Source organism: Lissotriton vulgaris, chromosome 11, assembly GCF_964263255.1.
Source record: "Lissotriton vulgaris chromosome 11, aLisVul1.2, whole genome shotgun sequence".
Classification (NCBI taxonomy): domain Eukaryota; kingdom Metazoa; phylum Chordata; class Amphibia; order Caudata; family Salamandridae; genus Lissotriton; species Lissotriton vulgaris.
The window spans coordinates 369,530,657-369,549,568 of NC_141699.1; the positions used below are offsets into that span (position 1 = coordinate 369,530,657).

The 18,912-nt window shown below is 47.6% G+C and overlaps 1 protein-coding gene across 1 annotated transcript in view; it reads right to left on the reverse strand.

Moving 5' to 3' along the window:
* Positions 1 to 310: 310 nt before the first annotated feature.
* LMAN2L (lectin, mannose binding 2 like) overlaps positions 311 to 18,912 on the reverse strand; it is a 338,684-nt gene continuing 320,082 nt past the window's right edge. Inside the window, exons 7-8 of the mRNA XM_086943348.1 lie at positions 9,025 to 9,144; positions 311 to 1,175 (exon numbers count right to left, since the gene is read on the reverse strand). Of these exons, the coding sequence (XP_086799474.1) occupies positions 1,033 to 1,175; positions 9,025 to 9,144 (263 nt within the window). The 3' untranslated portion in view covers positions 311 to 1,032. The remainder of the gene's footprint in view (positions 1,176 to 9,024; positions 9,145 to 18,912) is intronic.

Consider the following 18,912-nt stretch of genomic DNA (forward strand, 5'->3'; position numbering starts at 1 on the left):
GGGAAGCGAGTTAGTCTGCGCAAGCGCAGCTTAGAAAGCTCGCTCCCGAGGTGAAATCTGACAGAGTGAAAGCGCGCGTCTGATTGCTGTCCAGTCTCCTAAATACGGGCAGCATAAGTTGTCGAGCTGACAGCATTCATGCTTCGCATGAATGCTAACGTCAGCTCGACCTAAAAATGCGCTGCGAAGTTGGGCGACTCATACTGTTTAGCACTTAGAAGACCAGTGTTCTTTCTTAAAATGCAGGGCAAGATGAGGGGGCAGAAGAGAAGGGCTGATTAGAGAGGCAGTTTGGCAGCAAACAACCACCCGCAGTTTTGGGGTTTACTGAGTAACACTACTTTCATTTAGGGAAAGCAGCCCTAAAAGCCACAGTGGAAGAAAGCTTAAATAATACAGTGCAAGATTGCACAGGTTGAACTAACATGTTAGTAGTACCATTAAGAAACTCTGAAATGGGCTTGGCATTTCATATTTGCCAAATCTTGACGTTGGGTAGTAATTGAACTGCAAGTCCCGACTAATTATTCACTTGCCTTTTTTTATGGAAAAAAATATATTTAGTAATAGTTGAGAGTTTCCTCCTTATCGGTGTAGGGATCATAGCAGGATCGCATGTAGGCTTCCAACAGCAAGAAGTACTGAACCTGAGACCTTCACCAACCAGATCTAACATCTTAGTTTTGAGGACAGCCCCTTACTGCCCCTTTCCCCATCCCTCAATCTGCCCAGCCACCACAATACCCGTGGATATCAGCACACCTCTCTTCTCTGCCATTAGATGTCCGAGTCCCAATGGCAGAGGGCCACACATGGTGGCCGGCTCCTATGGTGTGCAATCCAGAATGGTGCAGGGTAGATACGCAGCCAATTTAAGCAGTCAAATATATGAGGTGTTTAAGTACACTTAAACAGTGCTAGAATCAGAGGTGCTGTAGCACAGTCTATCCAGTGACCGCACTAGAGTTCCTTTGGGCCTTGGGAGGCCTGCTGGTGATCTAACTCCAATTCCTCGCAGACCTTTGGGGGCCTTCAATAGAAGCGCTTCCGGCTCTTGTCCTGCCACTTGTTGTACATGATGACACCGATCACCACAGCAAACACCAAGCCAACCAAAGAGAAGAAGATGATAAGGAAGAGGGAAAAGCCACTCATAGGCTCCTCTGGGATGTCCACTGTAGGGAAAAAAGAAAGTGATAAATGGTAGACAGTTCGTTAACTCCAAAACCCATTTTAAAGAGACTGCTACAAAAGAACTCCTGGAGCCATTTCCACCACACCCACCCTGAAGAAATAACTTACAGTTCCGAATAAGGCTGTCGAATATTCATTCAGGAAGACCTGAGCCTTCAGAGATTTTCAGGGTAACTACTATGTAAATTGCAGGTATGTCTTGTGTTTATAACCTTAAAATAAAGCACATCTGCCCTCATGCACAAACTCTGGACACCCAGGTCATCGGACTCTCGTGCTCCTCAGCCACACAAATTCTCCCAGATGAGCCCCTAACACATCACAACATCTGCATTGACACTGCCACTGGACATCTGCGGCCATCTTTTATATCTGGGGGTGGTTCAGGATGAACGATTAACAGCACATGCTAAAACAAGCATTGGAAAAGCCAATATGCCTTGCTTCAATGTACCAACGCATGTAAACCTAGGCATCACAAAGGCCGTTTACATGGGCTTTATATACAAATGTTTTCTATCACTTCAAATGCTCGCCTATAATCTTTGCCAGAACGGAGAAGTAGTAGCAAAAATCAATCACTTTCTGTATATAATAAACACATGAGATGAAGAATTAAATGTAACAAAAAGTGTGATTGAGTGTACTTCTCAGATGTGAAATATTCTCATGCATGTCAATGGAACCACTTCTTGGGACGTGGAGTGGTAAGTCAAATATCTAACAGCATGAGGTGAGAGAGTAATCCCTCTCTGGGTGGAGCCAAAAGGACGTGTTACCAGTCAAGCAGACAGCTGCACTGTCTAGCCCGACCTAAAAAGAAAGGGTGTAGTGGGGACAACAATTCATGAGAGTGAAGGTTAGTTATGGCTAATGCACCATGGATCTAGACTAAGACCAGATACCAGACCACGCTTTGGACATAACTAGTCCTATGTCTCCCTTTGTTGCTAGCTCGCAAGCCCTACTTTCCAGCCAGTGAGCAGAAGAGTCAGCTTAAGTAATGAGCCAGAAGAGCCTGCAGTAAACGCCATATAGCATTTCCACCGAAAACATGTCCGAATAGAAATGTGATTCCACAGCGCATGCCAAATCTTCTCTAGAAAGAGCAAAACGAGTAAAAAAAATATATATATATTCACACACATACATGTATATATATATATATATATATATACATACATGTATGTATGTATGTATGTATGTATGTATGTATGTATGTATGTATGTATGTATGTATGTATGTATGTATGTATGTATGTATGTATGTATGTATGTATGTATGTATGTATGTATGTATGTATGTATGTATGTATATATATATATATATATATATATATATATATATATATATATATATATATATATATATATATATATATATATATATATATATATATATATATATATATATATATATATATATAGAGAGAGAGAGAGACCGAGAGAGAGAGACCGAGAGAGAGAGACCGAGAGAGAGAGACCGAGAGAGAGAGAACGAGAGAGAGAGAGAGAGAGAACGAGAGAGAGAGAACGAGAGAGAGAGAGAGAGAGAGAGAGAGAGAGAGAGAGAGAACACTAGCAGACGGGATCTCATTGTACAACCACTCCATAGTCATTGAAACAAGACGAGCAATACTGTTACAGAGCCATTGGAGGTTTAACTCACTAGGCTGAGCTCTACGCCCACACTTCAACAAGCATTTACAATGCAATGGTTTTGCCTTTGTTAAAGTTAGAGCGATTGGCATTGCTCTTGACATTATTTTTATTTATGTTTTTTTTAACATAAATAAATGGCATTGTCATTTACAATGCCACTAGCTTTATCTCTCGCAAATGACACACACCAACACCCACAGAGAGCCCCCCAACACACACAAACCCCCCCCCCCCACACACACACCCACACAGAGCCCCCCCACACACAGCCACACAAAGCCCCCCACACACACCCACACAGAGCCCCCCACACACACACACACAGTCAAAATAACGTATTTTTTGGGGGGGTTAGAAATTGGTAGACACCCGCCTGACTCGGGATATGCAAGCAGCTTCAACCATTTGTGAAATAAAATAGTAATGTTTCTCCTGGTATAAATGTTTGATTTTTACTCTTAATTCACTAACAGCAAAAAAGGGCACGAGTGCATGCTTCCTTCCAAACCCCCCCCCCCCCTTAGTCGGGATGAGTTGCTCACACTTCACATGGGACATGCTTCCTTCCAAACCCCCCCCCCTTAGTCGGGATGAGTTGCTCACACTTCACATGGGACAACGTGAGACTTATCTAGCAATGCAGGGCGCTCGCATTCTGTTCATTGCCGGGTGCCCCCTTTGTGCATCTCCATGTGCTTCTTGCTTCATATCAGCCTGAATCCTCACAATGATGCCTCTAAATGCACAGAGACCTGTTCCCCTGAACTGCGCATCATTCTGCCCTCCTCTGGCGCTCATCACCCAATACTCTCCTGAGGTTCATCACTAGTGCTCTCAGGCAAACAGATCACCATGTGCCCCTGCTTGGTTTTAGCCTTTGCTCCGCTGGTGCACATCACCATTTGTCCCCTCTAGTGTTGGGTTATGCATGACTGTTGTCATCTGTGCACAAATGCCTATATTTGGTGGTCTGTGTGTATTACTGCATGCTGGTACTTGTGAGCATGGGTCTTTTAAGTTGTGCGTTCTCATACGTCCATATTGTATGCCTGGGCATGTGCAGTATACACAAGCCAATTCAATTGCCTTTGTCAAACGGCTTTCTTTTCTGTGCATCGTCTCCAAGGTGACACATCTCACCACTGCTGTTCCCGCTGGCAGAATGACCTAGGAGCTGCAAACAGTATATATACTATTTTAATTTCCTAGGCTGACAGATTCCTTGTCTTGTTAGCCACGTCCTTGTCGTAACCAGGTAATTGCAAAGAATAACATCAGACTGCATCCAGTCATTCCCTGTATCCTTAGCCGGGTTTGTAAAGCCTGTTTGTACTTTGCCTACTCTGTTCAAGATGTAGTTCATATAATATCTTCCAGAAATAAGGCTCCATGCCACAGAGGGCACTAGAGCGCCATACATAAAAATGTGTCCTAGATCTATACATCGTACATTCACTAAAATCCAGTTGATTTAATTCATCAGAAATTGAGAATGTATTTAGAATAGATATTATCTATGTTTCTAAATAGTGAAAAGCAGAAATGTTTATTGACTAAGAATAAACTGAAATGGCTGACACTCGTAGATCAAGGTTGCGTGCCCAGGTCCAGCAGTGAAGCGCTCTTGGCAGGCTGAGGGGTGGCAGGGGCCTTCTTCGGCGGCGGGGGTGACGGGGAGCGGGCGGCAGGGGGCTTCCGGGCCTGAGGGGGAGACTGGGAGCGGGCGGCGGGAGCCTTCCGCGCCGGGGGAGACTGCGAGCGGGCGGCAGGCGCCTTCCGGGCCTGCGGTGGGGACAGAGAGCGGGCGGCCGGTGCTCTGCGTGGCTGGGCGGGAGAAGGGGCGGGAACGGGGACGGGAGCACAAATCGACTCACCTGCACCTTGCGACGGCGGCACTTCTCCGGTCTCCCTCTTCGGCATGGGAGACCGGCAACGTCCTCCGCATCTCCCGGGGTTCCCTCCAGGCCACGGGAGCCCCGCGGGCGCCGCCATACTGCTTGCCGTCTTCCTTCTTGTTGCGGGGGGCGGGCACTTCCGGCCGGCCGCGCTAGGATTGGCCGGCCGGCCAGTCACGGGGTTAGGAGAGACGCAGAAGTGCCGGCAATGCCGGACCAGACACGGGGGCGTTCCCGGCGTCCCGTGACGTCGGCAAAAGCCAAAGAATGTCGGGAACGCCCCCGTGTCTGGTCCGGCATTGACGGACAGGCCCCTCGTCCAATGGCAAGGCTCCGTTTACGGAGCCAGCCAATCAATGACGAGGGCCGAACCAAAGCCACACTACTGTTATCATCAGGTTTTCGCCTGCGCGAAAAAGCTGCGCAGAAAGCGCAGCTTTCGCCAGGCAAAACCTAAAAAGCTACAGCGAATGGCAAGGCCCCAACCCCCGACTAGTAAACTACTTGATGTGAGGCAAGTTGCTATGTCTGCGCACGCACCTGATGGAAAATGGTATTGGTTTTATGTCCATGGGCAGTGCCCATCTGTGAAGTACCCATGTAATGCATTATGGAAGGAAACTACATGCCATATAATCAACCAGTTTAGGAAAGAGCTGCACATAAAACTAAAATAAAAAAAAATACACCACAACCGTGATGCAGTAAGAATTCACTTTCGCTCTTAGAAACCAGCGAACCCTCCAACTACATGCTGACCACCTTTCCTAGGATTCTGCACAACACTGCTGCCTCTCAGCCAGGTTTGCTTGGTCAGCGTGAACAAAGGCAGGACTAACGGGAATGAAGCTACAGGCACAGTTTTTAACTTACAGAACTCGCGAGCCAATATGTTTTACAGTTAAAGCATACGATAACTTATCAGCTTAACAAGATGCACTTCGAACTCCGTTCCTGTACCGACCTATTTTGATCAACCGCTTTAAATTCCCAGGGAACTCCCTATTGCCATCGGACTACTCACAGCTGTGCAGAATAAAAAGTTAGCACCGCTCTAGGGCCACCCTGCACCTACCACCGACGCATTCTCCACGCAAACAAAGGACACATAAGCAAGGGGTGTGAACAGGTGTCAGCTGTCTTCCCATGGGGGTGGGGGGCGTCCAGAGCAGGGGTTGTTCACTCTCCCCCATAACCTAGCACACCATTTGCTGAAGCAAGTCATGCTGCCCTCCGAGCTACAACTTATTTTTGCTTACGACTTGAGTAAACATCTGTGTTTTACATAGGACGTATAGACACAGAAAAGGGCCTAGAGTCATGTCCATTACACCCCACGCCACTTCTGTGGACAAAAAAGTGACGTCAGTACACGGTAGCTATTACACTGGGGCTGCACTGTTATGAGCTCTCGCCAGGGCCTCTGACTAAAAGAGTACAATGCAATTAACGTTTGAAACCCCCAAGCTACTGCAAGGATGCGTCAAAATGACAAAAACTAGGCAATCACAAAACGTGCCACATACTTTGCCTGTTCTTTCCGCATAGTTTTGCATAACATACCGCATAACTCCGGTAGCGCTGCATACAGGGCTATCTATATCACGCACTAACCAAACACGTGACCACATTACCGATTTCACCAACTCCTTTGATCGCACCCAAACCACATAGCGGGGCACTCTCCGTGGCCACCAAAGCTGCACCCACGGCACCCAGTTCCAGTCTGGAGATTGCGACAATCTACAAACACCCCAGACTGACCGCAAACAACTTAATTCGGGTAATTACCAGAAACTGTGTGCCACCACACAACTTGTACATGGTCACGTTTCACTGAAGCCATTCGATAAGCGTGTACCAACAGCGATTCACTGCATACAACCACTTTTATAACATGGAGTTTGCATAGCACCTTCCCAACAACTATAGGGACCTGAAACACTTCCGGAATCTAGCGTCAGCGTTGTCTGTTGACACTGTACTTGGTTGCGTTTACTGGAGTCCTATTGGATAAAGGGCGACACGGTCTAATGTACTCAGCTGGGTAGGAGCCTGCCAAGTATGTCATGGATCTGTCTTAGGTGTAGGATGTATGTGTTTGCTCAGTCGCCCTGCATGTGTGTTTCTGCTAGGCCGCAGCTGCTCTACTTCAGGTGGGTGCTGCTTTCCTGAGTACCACCTCGAATTCACCACTGCCACTACTAACTTCACAACTACAAACACTAGAAAGTCCTCAACAATGTTTACCACATGTCACCACAAGCATCCCGACCTTGCACCCACCAGCAAGCCCAGCATCTGTAATGACCGCTCTCAGATGCTACCCCGAGCCATTCAACGACAGTCCCACACACCAGTCTGGCAAGCACATCAGCCTTCCAGTCGGCTCCTGCCAAAGGTGCCTCGCATCACAACTCTGGTTTACAAGTGCTAAACTGGCCAACAACAGTCTCAATAACTCACCTGCTGCCTGTAGACAACCGCCCATCCAGGCTTAATAGAATGTCACCCCTGCGTCACTCAGACTCTTAGGTGTAAGCTTGCACCAGCCACTGTGCATTAGTGCACCCACATCATGCAATGCTCCAGCACTGCATAGTCTGCAAACTCATACTTGTCTGTCTGCAATGACTGACTCCGCCCCTTCTACAGCCATGTCCAACAGTCCGGGACGAGCCAGTATGACAGCCATATCCACCCAGTGTCCTCCAGCTGTGTCCACACCCTGCCACACCAATTTGTAAAACCATTAACATTCAGTCCACGCCTCACTTCCTGTTGCTAATGCAGCTCTACCACAAATACCCGTCAGTCTGCAGACTATATCCTGAAAAGACCCGTCGATATCAGTGTACCCACTACCAACCGTAAACCTGCAGCAACCCACCTCCTCCAAGGTGTTAGCGACCACCCACTGACAGTGAATAAGGCTGCAGTTAAAACAGTCCAATACAGACCACCTCTAATCGCTGTGACCCTGGTATGGGTGGGGCCGGTAGCGCGCAGACAAGCTGACGACACACCCCACAGCTGACTACAAAACAAATGCACCGTGCCAACCTCAAGCAAAGGCCTGCCGGCGACAAAGGGACTTCCCAGATTCAAGATGGCCTCAGTCAGGCGTCAGCAGCCACCACACAAAACAATCTGCCCTCTTCCACAACACCCCGACGAACTAACGCGATTGGTAAAACACCACAAGAGATATCTGAAAGGAAAACCACAAGTCTTGATTGACTCGCGGTTGCCCTTCACGGACATTCCTAGCACACAGGAGCCAACAGAAAACCTGACCATCGGGAGCCTTCCGCGCCGGGGGAGACTGCGAGCGGGCGGCAGGCGCCTTCCGGCCCTGCGGTGGGGACAGAGAGCGGGCGGCCGGTGCTCTGCGTGGCTGGGCGGGGGAAGGGGCGGGAACGGGGACGGGAGCAAGCAGCGACAGGCTGGGCAGCCCAGACAGAGCGGCAGGTTGGAGAGGCACTTCTCCGGTCTCCCCGCGGGCGCCGCCATAGTGCTTGCCGTCTTCCTCTCCTTCTTCCCCGGGCTGCGGGGGGCGGGCACTTCCGGCCGGCCGCGCTAGGATTGGCCGGCCGGCCAGTCACGGGGCAATGCAATCGGGGAGGAGGAGACTGGAGGCCGGCGACGGAGGAGAAGAGACGCAGTAGTGCCGGCAATGCCGGACCAGACACGGGGGCGTTCCCGGCGTCGCGTGACGTCGGCAAAAGCCAAAGAATGTCGGGAACGCCCCCGTGTCTGGTCCGGCATTGACGGACAGGCCCCTCGTCCAATGGCAAGGCTCCGTTTACGGAGCCAGCCAATCAATGACGAGGGCCGACCCAAAGCACCCTACAGTTCTCAACAGGATTTCGCCTGCGCGAAAAAGCTGCGCAGAGCGCAGCTTTCGCTAGGCAAAACCTAAAAAGGGAAGCCATGGAAATATTGAGTGCTGCTGTCCTAGCTACGGATAGAGGGTACACTAGCCTGCTTGTCAAACAGGATTAATTCTTTCTGCATGAAAAACACACAACACATGTAACCTTACTTCCAACCCACATCTTGGCCTCTCCCGTCCAAACCAACCAATTCATTCATCCTTTTTGAGGTATGCAATTTAACACTCACTCTCCGTTTATCATCACTTCGCTTACTGGTCTCGTGGGAAGTTGCAGCGCAGGTGCAGTGACTGGGACACTGCAGGACGTTTTATACTCTGGCCTTCATATAAAGGGCCCCCACATGGTCTTCCACATACCCCAAAGACATGACTTACAACCAGGCAGTTTCATGTTGTCGACGCTGGGTATGAACACTTCCTTGTCAGCCTGATCCTCAGAGAGTGTACGTTCCACAGTTAACTGGTACAGTTTCAATGACAAGATATCATGGTTATCTGAAAGGAAATAACAGGTTTCAGAAATGTTCAGTAATACTCATCTCACAGGTGAAGTAGTCCTAAGCATGCTGGGGGGCTTTTTCTTTGAATGCAGGCAATCAAACATTGGCCGAAATTTTCTGGATGGATTCGGTTGCTTATGACGGATTCCAAGGCCCCAATAGTAGTGCACTCCAATTGGATAACTAAGGTACTCTTTTTGACCATTTGACTCTCAGGGTACTATCATCTGGGTCGAGAAGCAAAGGTCTACTCCAGGAGTAGGTGAAAAATACAGGTAAAATAGTTCACCGTGCATAGCATTCAATAATATCTCTCACCAGTTAGTTCTTTAAGGTCAAGAAGTGTACATTAGCTAATTTCTACTTGCATTGTTTTTTGATTATCAATATTGTATCCTTTGTATTTTATTGCATTCTTGTACCCAATAACATTTTTCTTAAACTTAAAAAAAAAGAAGTGCACATTAGCAGGTGAGTAAATAGTTCAAGTAAAAGGTCAAATAGGATTTATACAAAAAACAACTGGTTCCAGCATCATCTGGTGCTAAATACTAGAAGTAACATAATGGCATCTTGGCACTACCTTTAAGGTAGACCATGGAAATTGCTTCTGGGTCAAGAGTCGCCAAAATCCGTTTTCCGCTATCACATGGTACCCTAGCTGAAATAACATGTGTCATCCCTAAAAACTGAACAGGTCTAGAATAAAAAGGTGGCACCCCTTAAAAAATATGTATCCCACAATATATCTTGTAAAGATAAGGGACACTAGGCAACAAAGTATTTTGTGCTCTTTTGGTGGTGTTGATAATGTCCTGGTGACTCAGTGGTCCACTAAAGTTTTAGATCACTGGAGCAGGACTGCCAGTTAATGACATAACTGGCAGTACCTGCTTATGTAAGGGCCTGATTGAAACGCGAGCCAGCCCTAGCTCGCTTTGTCCTAAGAGGCCTTTTTAGGTCTCATCTACCTGACAGTTAAAGTGGACTAGTTGAAGGCTTATCAAAAACATTGGGCTTACAGCTTGCCCACTGCTTACCATTTGGTTGGCTTTATTAGTACCCATTTGCTTGCTTTTTATTCAATGGCTTGCTTTCCTCTTGTGTTCATACCTCCACTGGAGAATAGCCTCTTTACTATTCTTTTGATTGGCTGACTTGTAGCTTTCCACAGTTTACATTTAAGGCACTCCTCCTTTCTTTTTAGTAAGGCACTCATTGAGAATGCATGGGTTTTCTAGCTCTCTCCTTCTTGTGCATCCTACCCCAGCAAATACCTGCCCACTTGCTTCATGTGTTCTCCCTTGTGTGCTGGGTTTCCCATTCTCTCTCCATCCACCCGGTTACTTACCCCCAACCATTACTTCGTTGCTCTCCCACCTTTCAGGGTCCTTCACATTTTTTGTATTCGTTTTTTTAGACTTGTTTTGCACACTCAGCAGCTCCCATTTGCTGTCAGACCACTCCGCTTTAGTAAATGACGGAGGAAACAAAAAAAAAAAAAAATCTGTTGCTCTAAAGCAATCGGTATATGTTTTCTTGGATTGGTAAATAAATCCATAAATAAAATGGCCACTTAGTAATTTAGTAGGCGCATACAGGCGAGGTGACTGACTCGCGTACAGGCATAGAGAAATATGTACCTTAGTAAACATCAGGGATTTTAAAAACTTTTTATTTTGTCAATGCTACACAGTGTCGGCAAACATAATTTTGCTTTTTCGCAGATATTGCACAGCATAGGTAAAAAAATAAAAATAAAAGCTACTAACGAAGCTAAACAAGATGTAATGGTTTTGCCAATACTGGTTATTTCAGGGTTGAGTAGCCCCAAAACTACAGGTTGCATGTTTTTACAGTGGCAGAAGGACCCATTGGACCGGAAGGAGTTACTGTTCAAAGAAGGATCAATTGGGACGTGATTCATTTGGAACTGGGTACCAACGGAAACTCCTGCTTTTTGGCATTGCCTGAAGCAATAGAGAGAGACTGTAATAATATTAGCCTACTCCAGTCAGCAGCCCCAGGACCTACGGCAAAAGGTTTGAAGGAAGACTGCCTCTTGGGGTTGTATTACACAAAGTGAGCTGGGGCAAAATAGGCATGTACAGTTGTTTTCTGTGCCATCACGGCACTTACATTTCAAAGAAGAGGCAGAGTACGGTTACGTAACCCCTTCTTTTATACAGACAGCACCAGTGCATTTACAGGGCCTGCATCTTAAGGAGACGTTCACTTATTAGCATGCAGCATGGCCCCAAGTCAGATACAGTTCAGAACAGTGCAGGGTCACTGCAACTCCTCGACCCAGACAATGCTCTTCCATAGATCTTATATACCACCTCGGCAACTGGGCAGCACCAACCTCAAGACTCCTGGGTGCCCCTCTTTGAGCTATTCCCCACATTTTCCGGTTAGCTGGCCACTGTGCAGGCCTTTCAGTGAACAGGTTGCTCCTGTGGGCAGGCCTCTTCGACGCGCAGTCTCTCAACAGATCAAAGCAGCCAGTAGCTTCACACACTTAGGCCCAGCCTAAAGGGAGAATAGCACCCACCCAGGTTCCATTCCTAATCCATTGTTGCCTTCATTCCTTCATTTTTGCATAGGACTCATTGGAGAGCAGATGACCACAAAAGAATGAGGCACGTACCAGCTGATAGTCTAGTACTGCTACCCCTCCGGTGTTACAAGCTGGATGTCAAAGCCAACCAGGGCTCAATCACAATCAGAAATGTGTAGGCTCATCCAATTTACTGCCCATACAATGCCCCGTCAGACCAGCGCTAATTATTGTTAAGTATTACAAAATGGCTTCAGCCTGAAGCCTGCATCTGCTTCTACTGCCAAGGGAAATGCCGGGAAATACGGGGATAACCAATGCTGGACAAAAAGAATAGGCTAAAACCCCCCCCCTGCCACCAATACAAATATCGTAGGAAGGGTGTACATACATGCTGGGATGTATGAGAAGGACATCACAAGCTTAGTATGTGTTGCATAAAATGGTCTTGGTGCTGCCATTATATTCTGTACACCTAAACTATAATCCAGGCACGGTGCGTCCATTAGGGCGTGGGGGTGTAGCCCCCCCGCCCGCAGCTCCGACGTTTCTGAACTTAAGTAAACTGAATCGTTTACTTAAGTTCAAAGACCGACTCCATGGGAGAACTGACAATGCATGCCAGTAAGCATGACGTCAGACCGCCCACCCCCTGGGCGGTCTGGTGTCATGTTGACTGAAATGCATTGTCAGACATGGGGGCAGCAGGCAGCAGCACAACACAAGTGCGCATGAGTGGGGACGGAGGGCGAATTTTCGCACCGTGCCCACTCATGTGCACTTGTGTTTTAACTTGTTAGCGCATGCCCATTAGGAGCCCCTCGGTCTCCTAATGGGTGTGCTGCGGGCGAGGATTAACTGTGCCCTGGTGCTGCAGATTGGCTTAGGGGTTGCCACTCGGTGCTGCTGTTCCTGTTTGAAGATGAGGTGCCAACGCGGACCAGGAGCAGAGGCGATCAGGTAAGTTTTCTTAATGTTATTCCCCCTTGGCGCACCCCCCACCGCGACCCCCTCCCCCCGCAACCCTCCCGCCACCCCCCCTCGCGAGTACTGCATTGATTTGTCAGTTTGTTAAAGAAGATGAAGATAAGGCGTGTAACCACTGTTCAGGAGACCGCTTCCAGGCACCGAGGGAAGATCAGTGCTTAGTTGAGTCTGTGTGTGAGAGACTACAGGCCTCAACACTCACTGTCACTCCCACATGTTATTGAGGCTTTTGGATACAACGCAAGGGTGGGCAAAGGGACTAAAGTGATGAGCTCAAGAAAAAGGCCAGATACCAAGGAACAGGAAAAAAAGGCTTAATGCCAGCACGGTCCCACTTTCCTTTGCAGTGCAGGGTGTTGCAGTGACGAACAGCCTACAATAACACCAGTGTCTGTGGGGGGGCTGCTTGCATTCTTGGGTCTGTGCTGAGCACCCCCAGCTGCTCAGAGGCCCCAGCTGACGTGGTGTTATGTACTGGAGTCTGTCACCAGGCAATGTCGGGCCTAGACAGGCTGAAAGACATGAAACCTATTGAGTGCAGTGCATTGAAGGGTGAGTGATGTCTGTGTGAGTGCAGGGTGAGCAGTGAGCCTGTGTGAGTCCAGGGTATGTGATGTCCGTGTGAGCGCCGGGTCAGCAGTGTGCCTGTGTGAGTGATGCCTGTGACAGTGCAGGGTCGGTGATGTCTGTGTGAGCGCAGGGTGAGCAGTGTGCCTGTGTGATTCCAGGGTGAGTGATGTCTGTGTGAGCGCAGGGTGAGCAGTGTGCCTGTGTGAGTCCAGAGTGAGTGATGTGGATGGTTGAATGCAGGCTTAGTGATGTGTCAGGGAAGGGTGAGTAATGGGTCTGTGAGTAATGGGTGACTGTGCCTATGCTAATGCAGGGAGAGAGATGTGTCAGTGCAAGTGCAAAGAGACTTGTCTGGCTACTCCCCAGAGATGTATTGGCCAAGATACCTCTTTCTCAAATGTGCTTAAGAATGCACCATTTGCCCACTCTTTTTTCAAAATGTTCTTGTGGGAGAACCCCCGAATCCCCCATAGGTGGTTGGGCCTCGCGCGCTCGTCACAGTGCAGTATTTACGCCACACCACTTTCAAATGTCACCAGCCGCCCCTGCTATAATCTCACTGCCATTGCCACCATGTCACCTCATGTCTCTGTTGAAGGGCCAGTAGTCCCTTTTACTCACATTGCAGCACATCTGAGGTCTACAAAAATTACCCTGGTGAAGTTACAGTCAGTGAGCACGATTGCAACGCTCACTGGAGGGAAAACATCGACAAATCATGCAAGAACAAGGCAGCACAGCTGTTCGTGGCCCCGCAGCGGACATTCACGCCAGCATATGTACAATATGTACTCAGTATCACAATGCTGGAGGTATAATGCACTGTACCATTCTCGCGACAATAAGGCACAATCCCTCATTTCCCACTGACTGAACATCAGTGGGGCTGTGTTCTATTCTTTTACTTCAGGTGCATGGCACAGTTTGACAAGGAACAAATGCTCTTAAAAATCATATTCACGTTTAGGTCTTCAGTGGACTTTGGGCTTAGGCCATGCTGATAGCTTAACAAGGCAACACCTGCATCCTCAAAGAAAGCAGCCTAACTTTCAAGGTTATGATGGATGATTCCTGAAGATAACAGACAATATATCAAGTTGGAAATTCACACGGACAGAATATTGCCAGACACATCACATTCTCTCCACAAGCCTTTAAGATATACCTTGCACCCATACAAGTGACCAAATTTCAAACATGGAACAATACAGAATCTGCAGTATTCACTGAACACTGAAACATGCCACGATGGTGGCACCAGTGCTTATGTTGACAAAGAGGCTGTTACTGGTGGAGTTTTTGTCAAAACATCTTTCATGCCATCACGGATAAGCAGTTCAAACTAGTTCCTCCAGCATCTCGAAAACGAGGCAGAAAATAAAACATCCACGCCTGCCAGCCACACAATTATTTATCAGTTACCACACCCTTTAGTGGTTTAAGCAAGACGTATGTTAAACAATTACCACAATTATGTTATAGGTTAACTAAACGCAAAGAAAAATACTTGTAAGCAGAAGTTAGTCATCATGAACAGCAAGATCAACACAACTCCGAAGAACATGATTTACCTGCAATTATGATTCACTGTAACTATCGTTCATAGATTCACATACTTTAGTTCCTTTCATCTGGCTGGTAATTCCTGGCGAAGTATCAATAGTGGTATTTATAAATCAATATGTTTAATACATTTGGTATGGTATCCCATGTATGAGGTTCATCTTCTTGAAATGGGGTTGCGAATCCCTAACATTTTACTCTGAATTCGATTGAGATCACTGCCTCCATACAAAAAACAGACAAACAGCAATATGCAATAGTTGACAGTTTCCAGCAACACATGGACAATGGAGCTCATGGCCTAACACCCAGCATCGGGCTCAACTAAGAATGTGGTAACCTGTCACACCACAGCTAACCCAGAAAGCACAACATGCATATGTAGGCTTACATAGACAACACTGGCAGGCACTCCAGTGCACCATAAATATGTTGTGTGCGCAAGCATTGGAATAACCTTTGGGCTTACACAATACACATCTCCCTAATACTATAAAAAAAATTTTTATATATATATATATATATATATATATATATATATATATATACATATATATATATACATATATATATATATATATATATATATATATATATATATATATATATATATATATACATACGACAACCTATTCCATCTAAAACAAAAACCCCTTTACAACCACAGGAATCAGTTACTTCTCTGGGAACTCCGCTGACCCCGACACACTCCATGAAACCCATAGCGTGAGACTTCAATAAGTTAAAGGAAACCTTGATCCACAGTAAAATGGGACATTGCCTATTCACTTAAAGTGCCCACGCTTCGGGTGCTTACTCCGGACTGCCCCAGTTCTTAGTCTTCCCTCTGGACAGCAGCTTCATACACCTCTCCTTGTTACCAGACCAACCCAATTTCTCTCTCGTTGCATACAGACTCCAGGCTATCTCCCAGAACTAGACACTAGTGGGGCATCCATGCCATTATTGTTTGTTAGTGGAAACTGTGTTCTATCCTCATTTCCAGACTTCAAGGTAGTAATTCTGTAAATGATTACCGGATGTCACACAACTTATCCTTAAGTCTTTGCACCTGTTGTATGCCTTTATAAGAATGTTTTTACACAGGATCCACTATCATTCCTAGACAATGGTGGTATATATGCTCAGTTCACTGGAGCTGGTCACTAATAGATTCTTTCAACTCACAATGTCAGATATCTTGAGTATTTAAATGTGCGAATTAGGATTCTAATATACTAACAATATTATTGCTTCCTTATAGAAGATTAAAAAAACAGTACGGGGGGGATTTTAGAGTCCTGTTCAGTGCTGAGATTATGTGGTCCAGGGTCCTGCCAGACTTGCTTGTGAGAAAAATTGGAGTGGATGGATATCTGCTTTGTGGGTCCTCTGATAACAAGGTAAGGTGTGGGAACACGACTGAACTAGCCCTTTTGAACAGAACCTTTTGACAGACATGGAAACTACCCAACAGGTATATCAATAAACCATTCCTTCTGGAACTGGATCAGAGTATAAAGACTCCGTATTTGCATTTCTTGCAAAAGAAGTAAATCCACTTACTGGCCCACTCATTAGCTCAAGATAAAACTGAGAAATTAGCAAAAGAAAATTCGGAGCTCTTAAAATCAGACAATCAAAGTGGATATCTGATATGAATTCAGCAGTCTTGGAAAGTGCATAAGCAATAGCTCCAGCTTTCATGCCAGAAACCACTGTTCATGCCTCCCTTTTTAGGTCTCGCCTAGCGACGCAGCAGATGCGCTGCTCGCCTTGGTGAGATCTTGTCGTCGACTTGGTTTGCAAAGGGGGACAGGATATCGGCACACGTATAAAAGACAGCAGTTGTGAGTCGTTAGCAGGACTCTGAGGACAGGAGAGGTGCAGGCGTACGGCTTGCGGCACATTAACATGACCCCACCTTGCTTGCTCACACGCGTACCGCGACGCACAACTTGCAGGGCACAAAATGTGCACAAGTTCTCTTAACTTTTTAAATACATATACATGTGTACGGCTCACGGCGTGATAACACGTCGTGCTGTCTCGTTCACTGGCTTCCTGCCGTCCTCTGTGTGCCTATTGCCCCTTGTGTATTATTGATGAATTATACACGTCCTGCGACCTTTATTTATTGTTTTGCATGCTAATTTTCTTTTATTCACACTTGCTGGCTGGTTGCCGTTTCTTGTGCATTATTACAAAAGATAGCAGTTGTGTACGCGTATGGAGTCATTAGCAGGACTCGGAGGACAGAAGATGTGCACGTGTATGGCTTGCAGTGTATTAACAAGCCTCCTCCTTGCATGCTCACACGTTTACAGCAACGCACAATTCGCAGGGCAGGAGATGTGCACGAGAGCTCTGATACTTTTCTAAATACATTTACGTGCTTACGGCTCACGGCGTGAAAACACGTCATGCTCTCCCATATGGGGCCCCCTCACAAACAACGATAACCCAGCAAACTCCCTGGTCAGCCCTCCAATTTGCCGGCGACCTCTTCCTGCTTTGCACCTCTCCCATACCCCTCACCACTCGTAAAGCTTAGAATCCTTGGCCATCCCCCTAGGGCAAAACTAAAATCTCCCAAACCCTGGATTCCCTCTCAGCATTCACCCCCTCCAATACTCCCAGCGACCTCTGGCAACAATGCACTGCCTGCCATCAGCCACCCTTCTCCCTGCTCTCATTCTCTGCACAGCCATTATCAACCTGTACGATGCCACAAGGGTTAAAAGAGAAAGCATGCATACCGTTTCTTCTTCTTATTGCCTCTATTTTGCAATCCACTGCCCAAGTTAGCTGCAATGGATAAAGTAGCGATGTTGCCAATTCAGGAACTGTAATCTCAGTAACACAGTCCAGGCCGTTGCTGTAGCCAACACCACTTTTATCAAACACTCAGCTACACTGCGTTTGCAACAGCCAACAAAAAACTCTGCTGCAAATTAACACAAGCCCAAAGCCTTTCCATGCTACAGGCCACAAACTTACTCATTATTGTTTAAAAATAACTTACAGGGGCGTGGCCAAGATGGCGGAGTGAGAGGACGCTTCTTCTCGCAGCTCCCCGATTCGGCTAGGCTCAAGCCCTGAAATATAGCTTTTTCTCCCCCCGCTGGAGCTCAGCGGCGCAGGGAGAGGTGGTGTAACCCGGAGCGAAGACTTTGGCCCGAAACTGGCCTCAAATCGGCCTCAGGACAGTCCGGACGCGGCTTAACCGGAGTGACCGACGAGAAGGGCAGCTCGAGAGGCTTCCACCAGCGGACACACCCGAGGGGTTCCGAGACGGACCAGTAGGCCCCACGGCGCAGACCCCGTCCAGGGCCAATCGAGGTCTAGCAGCGACGACGAGCGCGGCAGCATCGAGGATCGCAGTTGCGGCCCACAGGCAGGAACTCGAACGGAGACTCGTCAGAGCGAACCGTTCCCTCCTACTTGTCATGAAGCGGAGTGCCTAGCGGAGTCGGCCACGACCGGAGACCAGAGGGGCCCAGCAGACGGGCGAGCGGTGTAACAGTGTCCTTGGTAGCGGCTGCGGCCTAGTGCGGAGGCGCTGGAGGCGAATTTCCCGACCATACTCGAGGCTATGGTTGATACCGGGCGAAGGTCCCCCAATAAGCCCAAGAGGACATCTATAGAGCCCGGAGTGACGAACCGAGGGGACGGAATGACCTGGCCTGCATTCGTTCCAAGATGGCGACCAACAAATTTACCAAAAGAGGGGACTGCACTCTCCCAGAAATGCTTAACAGGACTCAGCAGAGAGGAGACAGGGGACAACCGTCACCAAGCTCCGCCGGAGGATCGCAGGACGCGAGCGGAGGGGAACCGCATGTCACTAGATCCTTCCTGGAATCTCTGTTCAGCACCCTCGGAGACGATTTTCAGACGTTGAAGCAGAAAGTGGCGGGAGAAGTAAGGGAGGTGCGCAGAGAGGTAGATGACTTGGGAGAGCGAGTAGCCACAGTGGAGAGCACAAATCACCGGCTCGACGAGGACATTGTGCAGCTGCAACAGGAGGTGTTGCGCCTCTCTAAACGCACAACGAGGACCTTGAAAACAGGTCACGGCGAA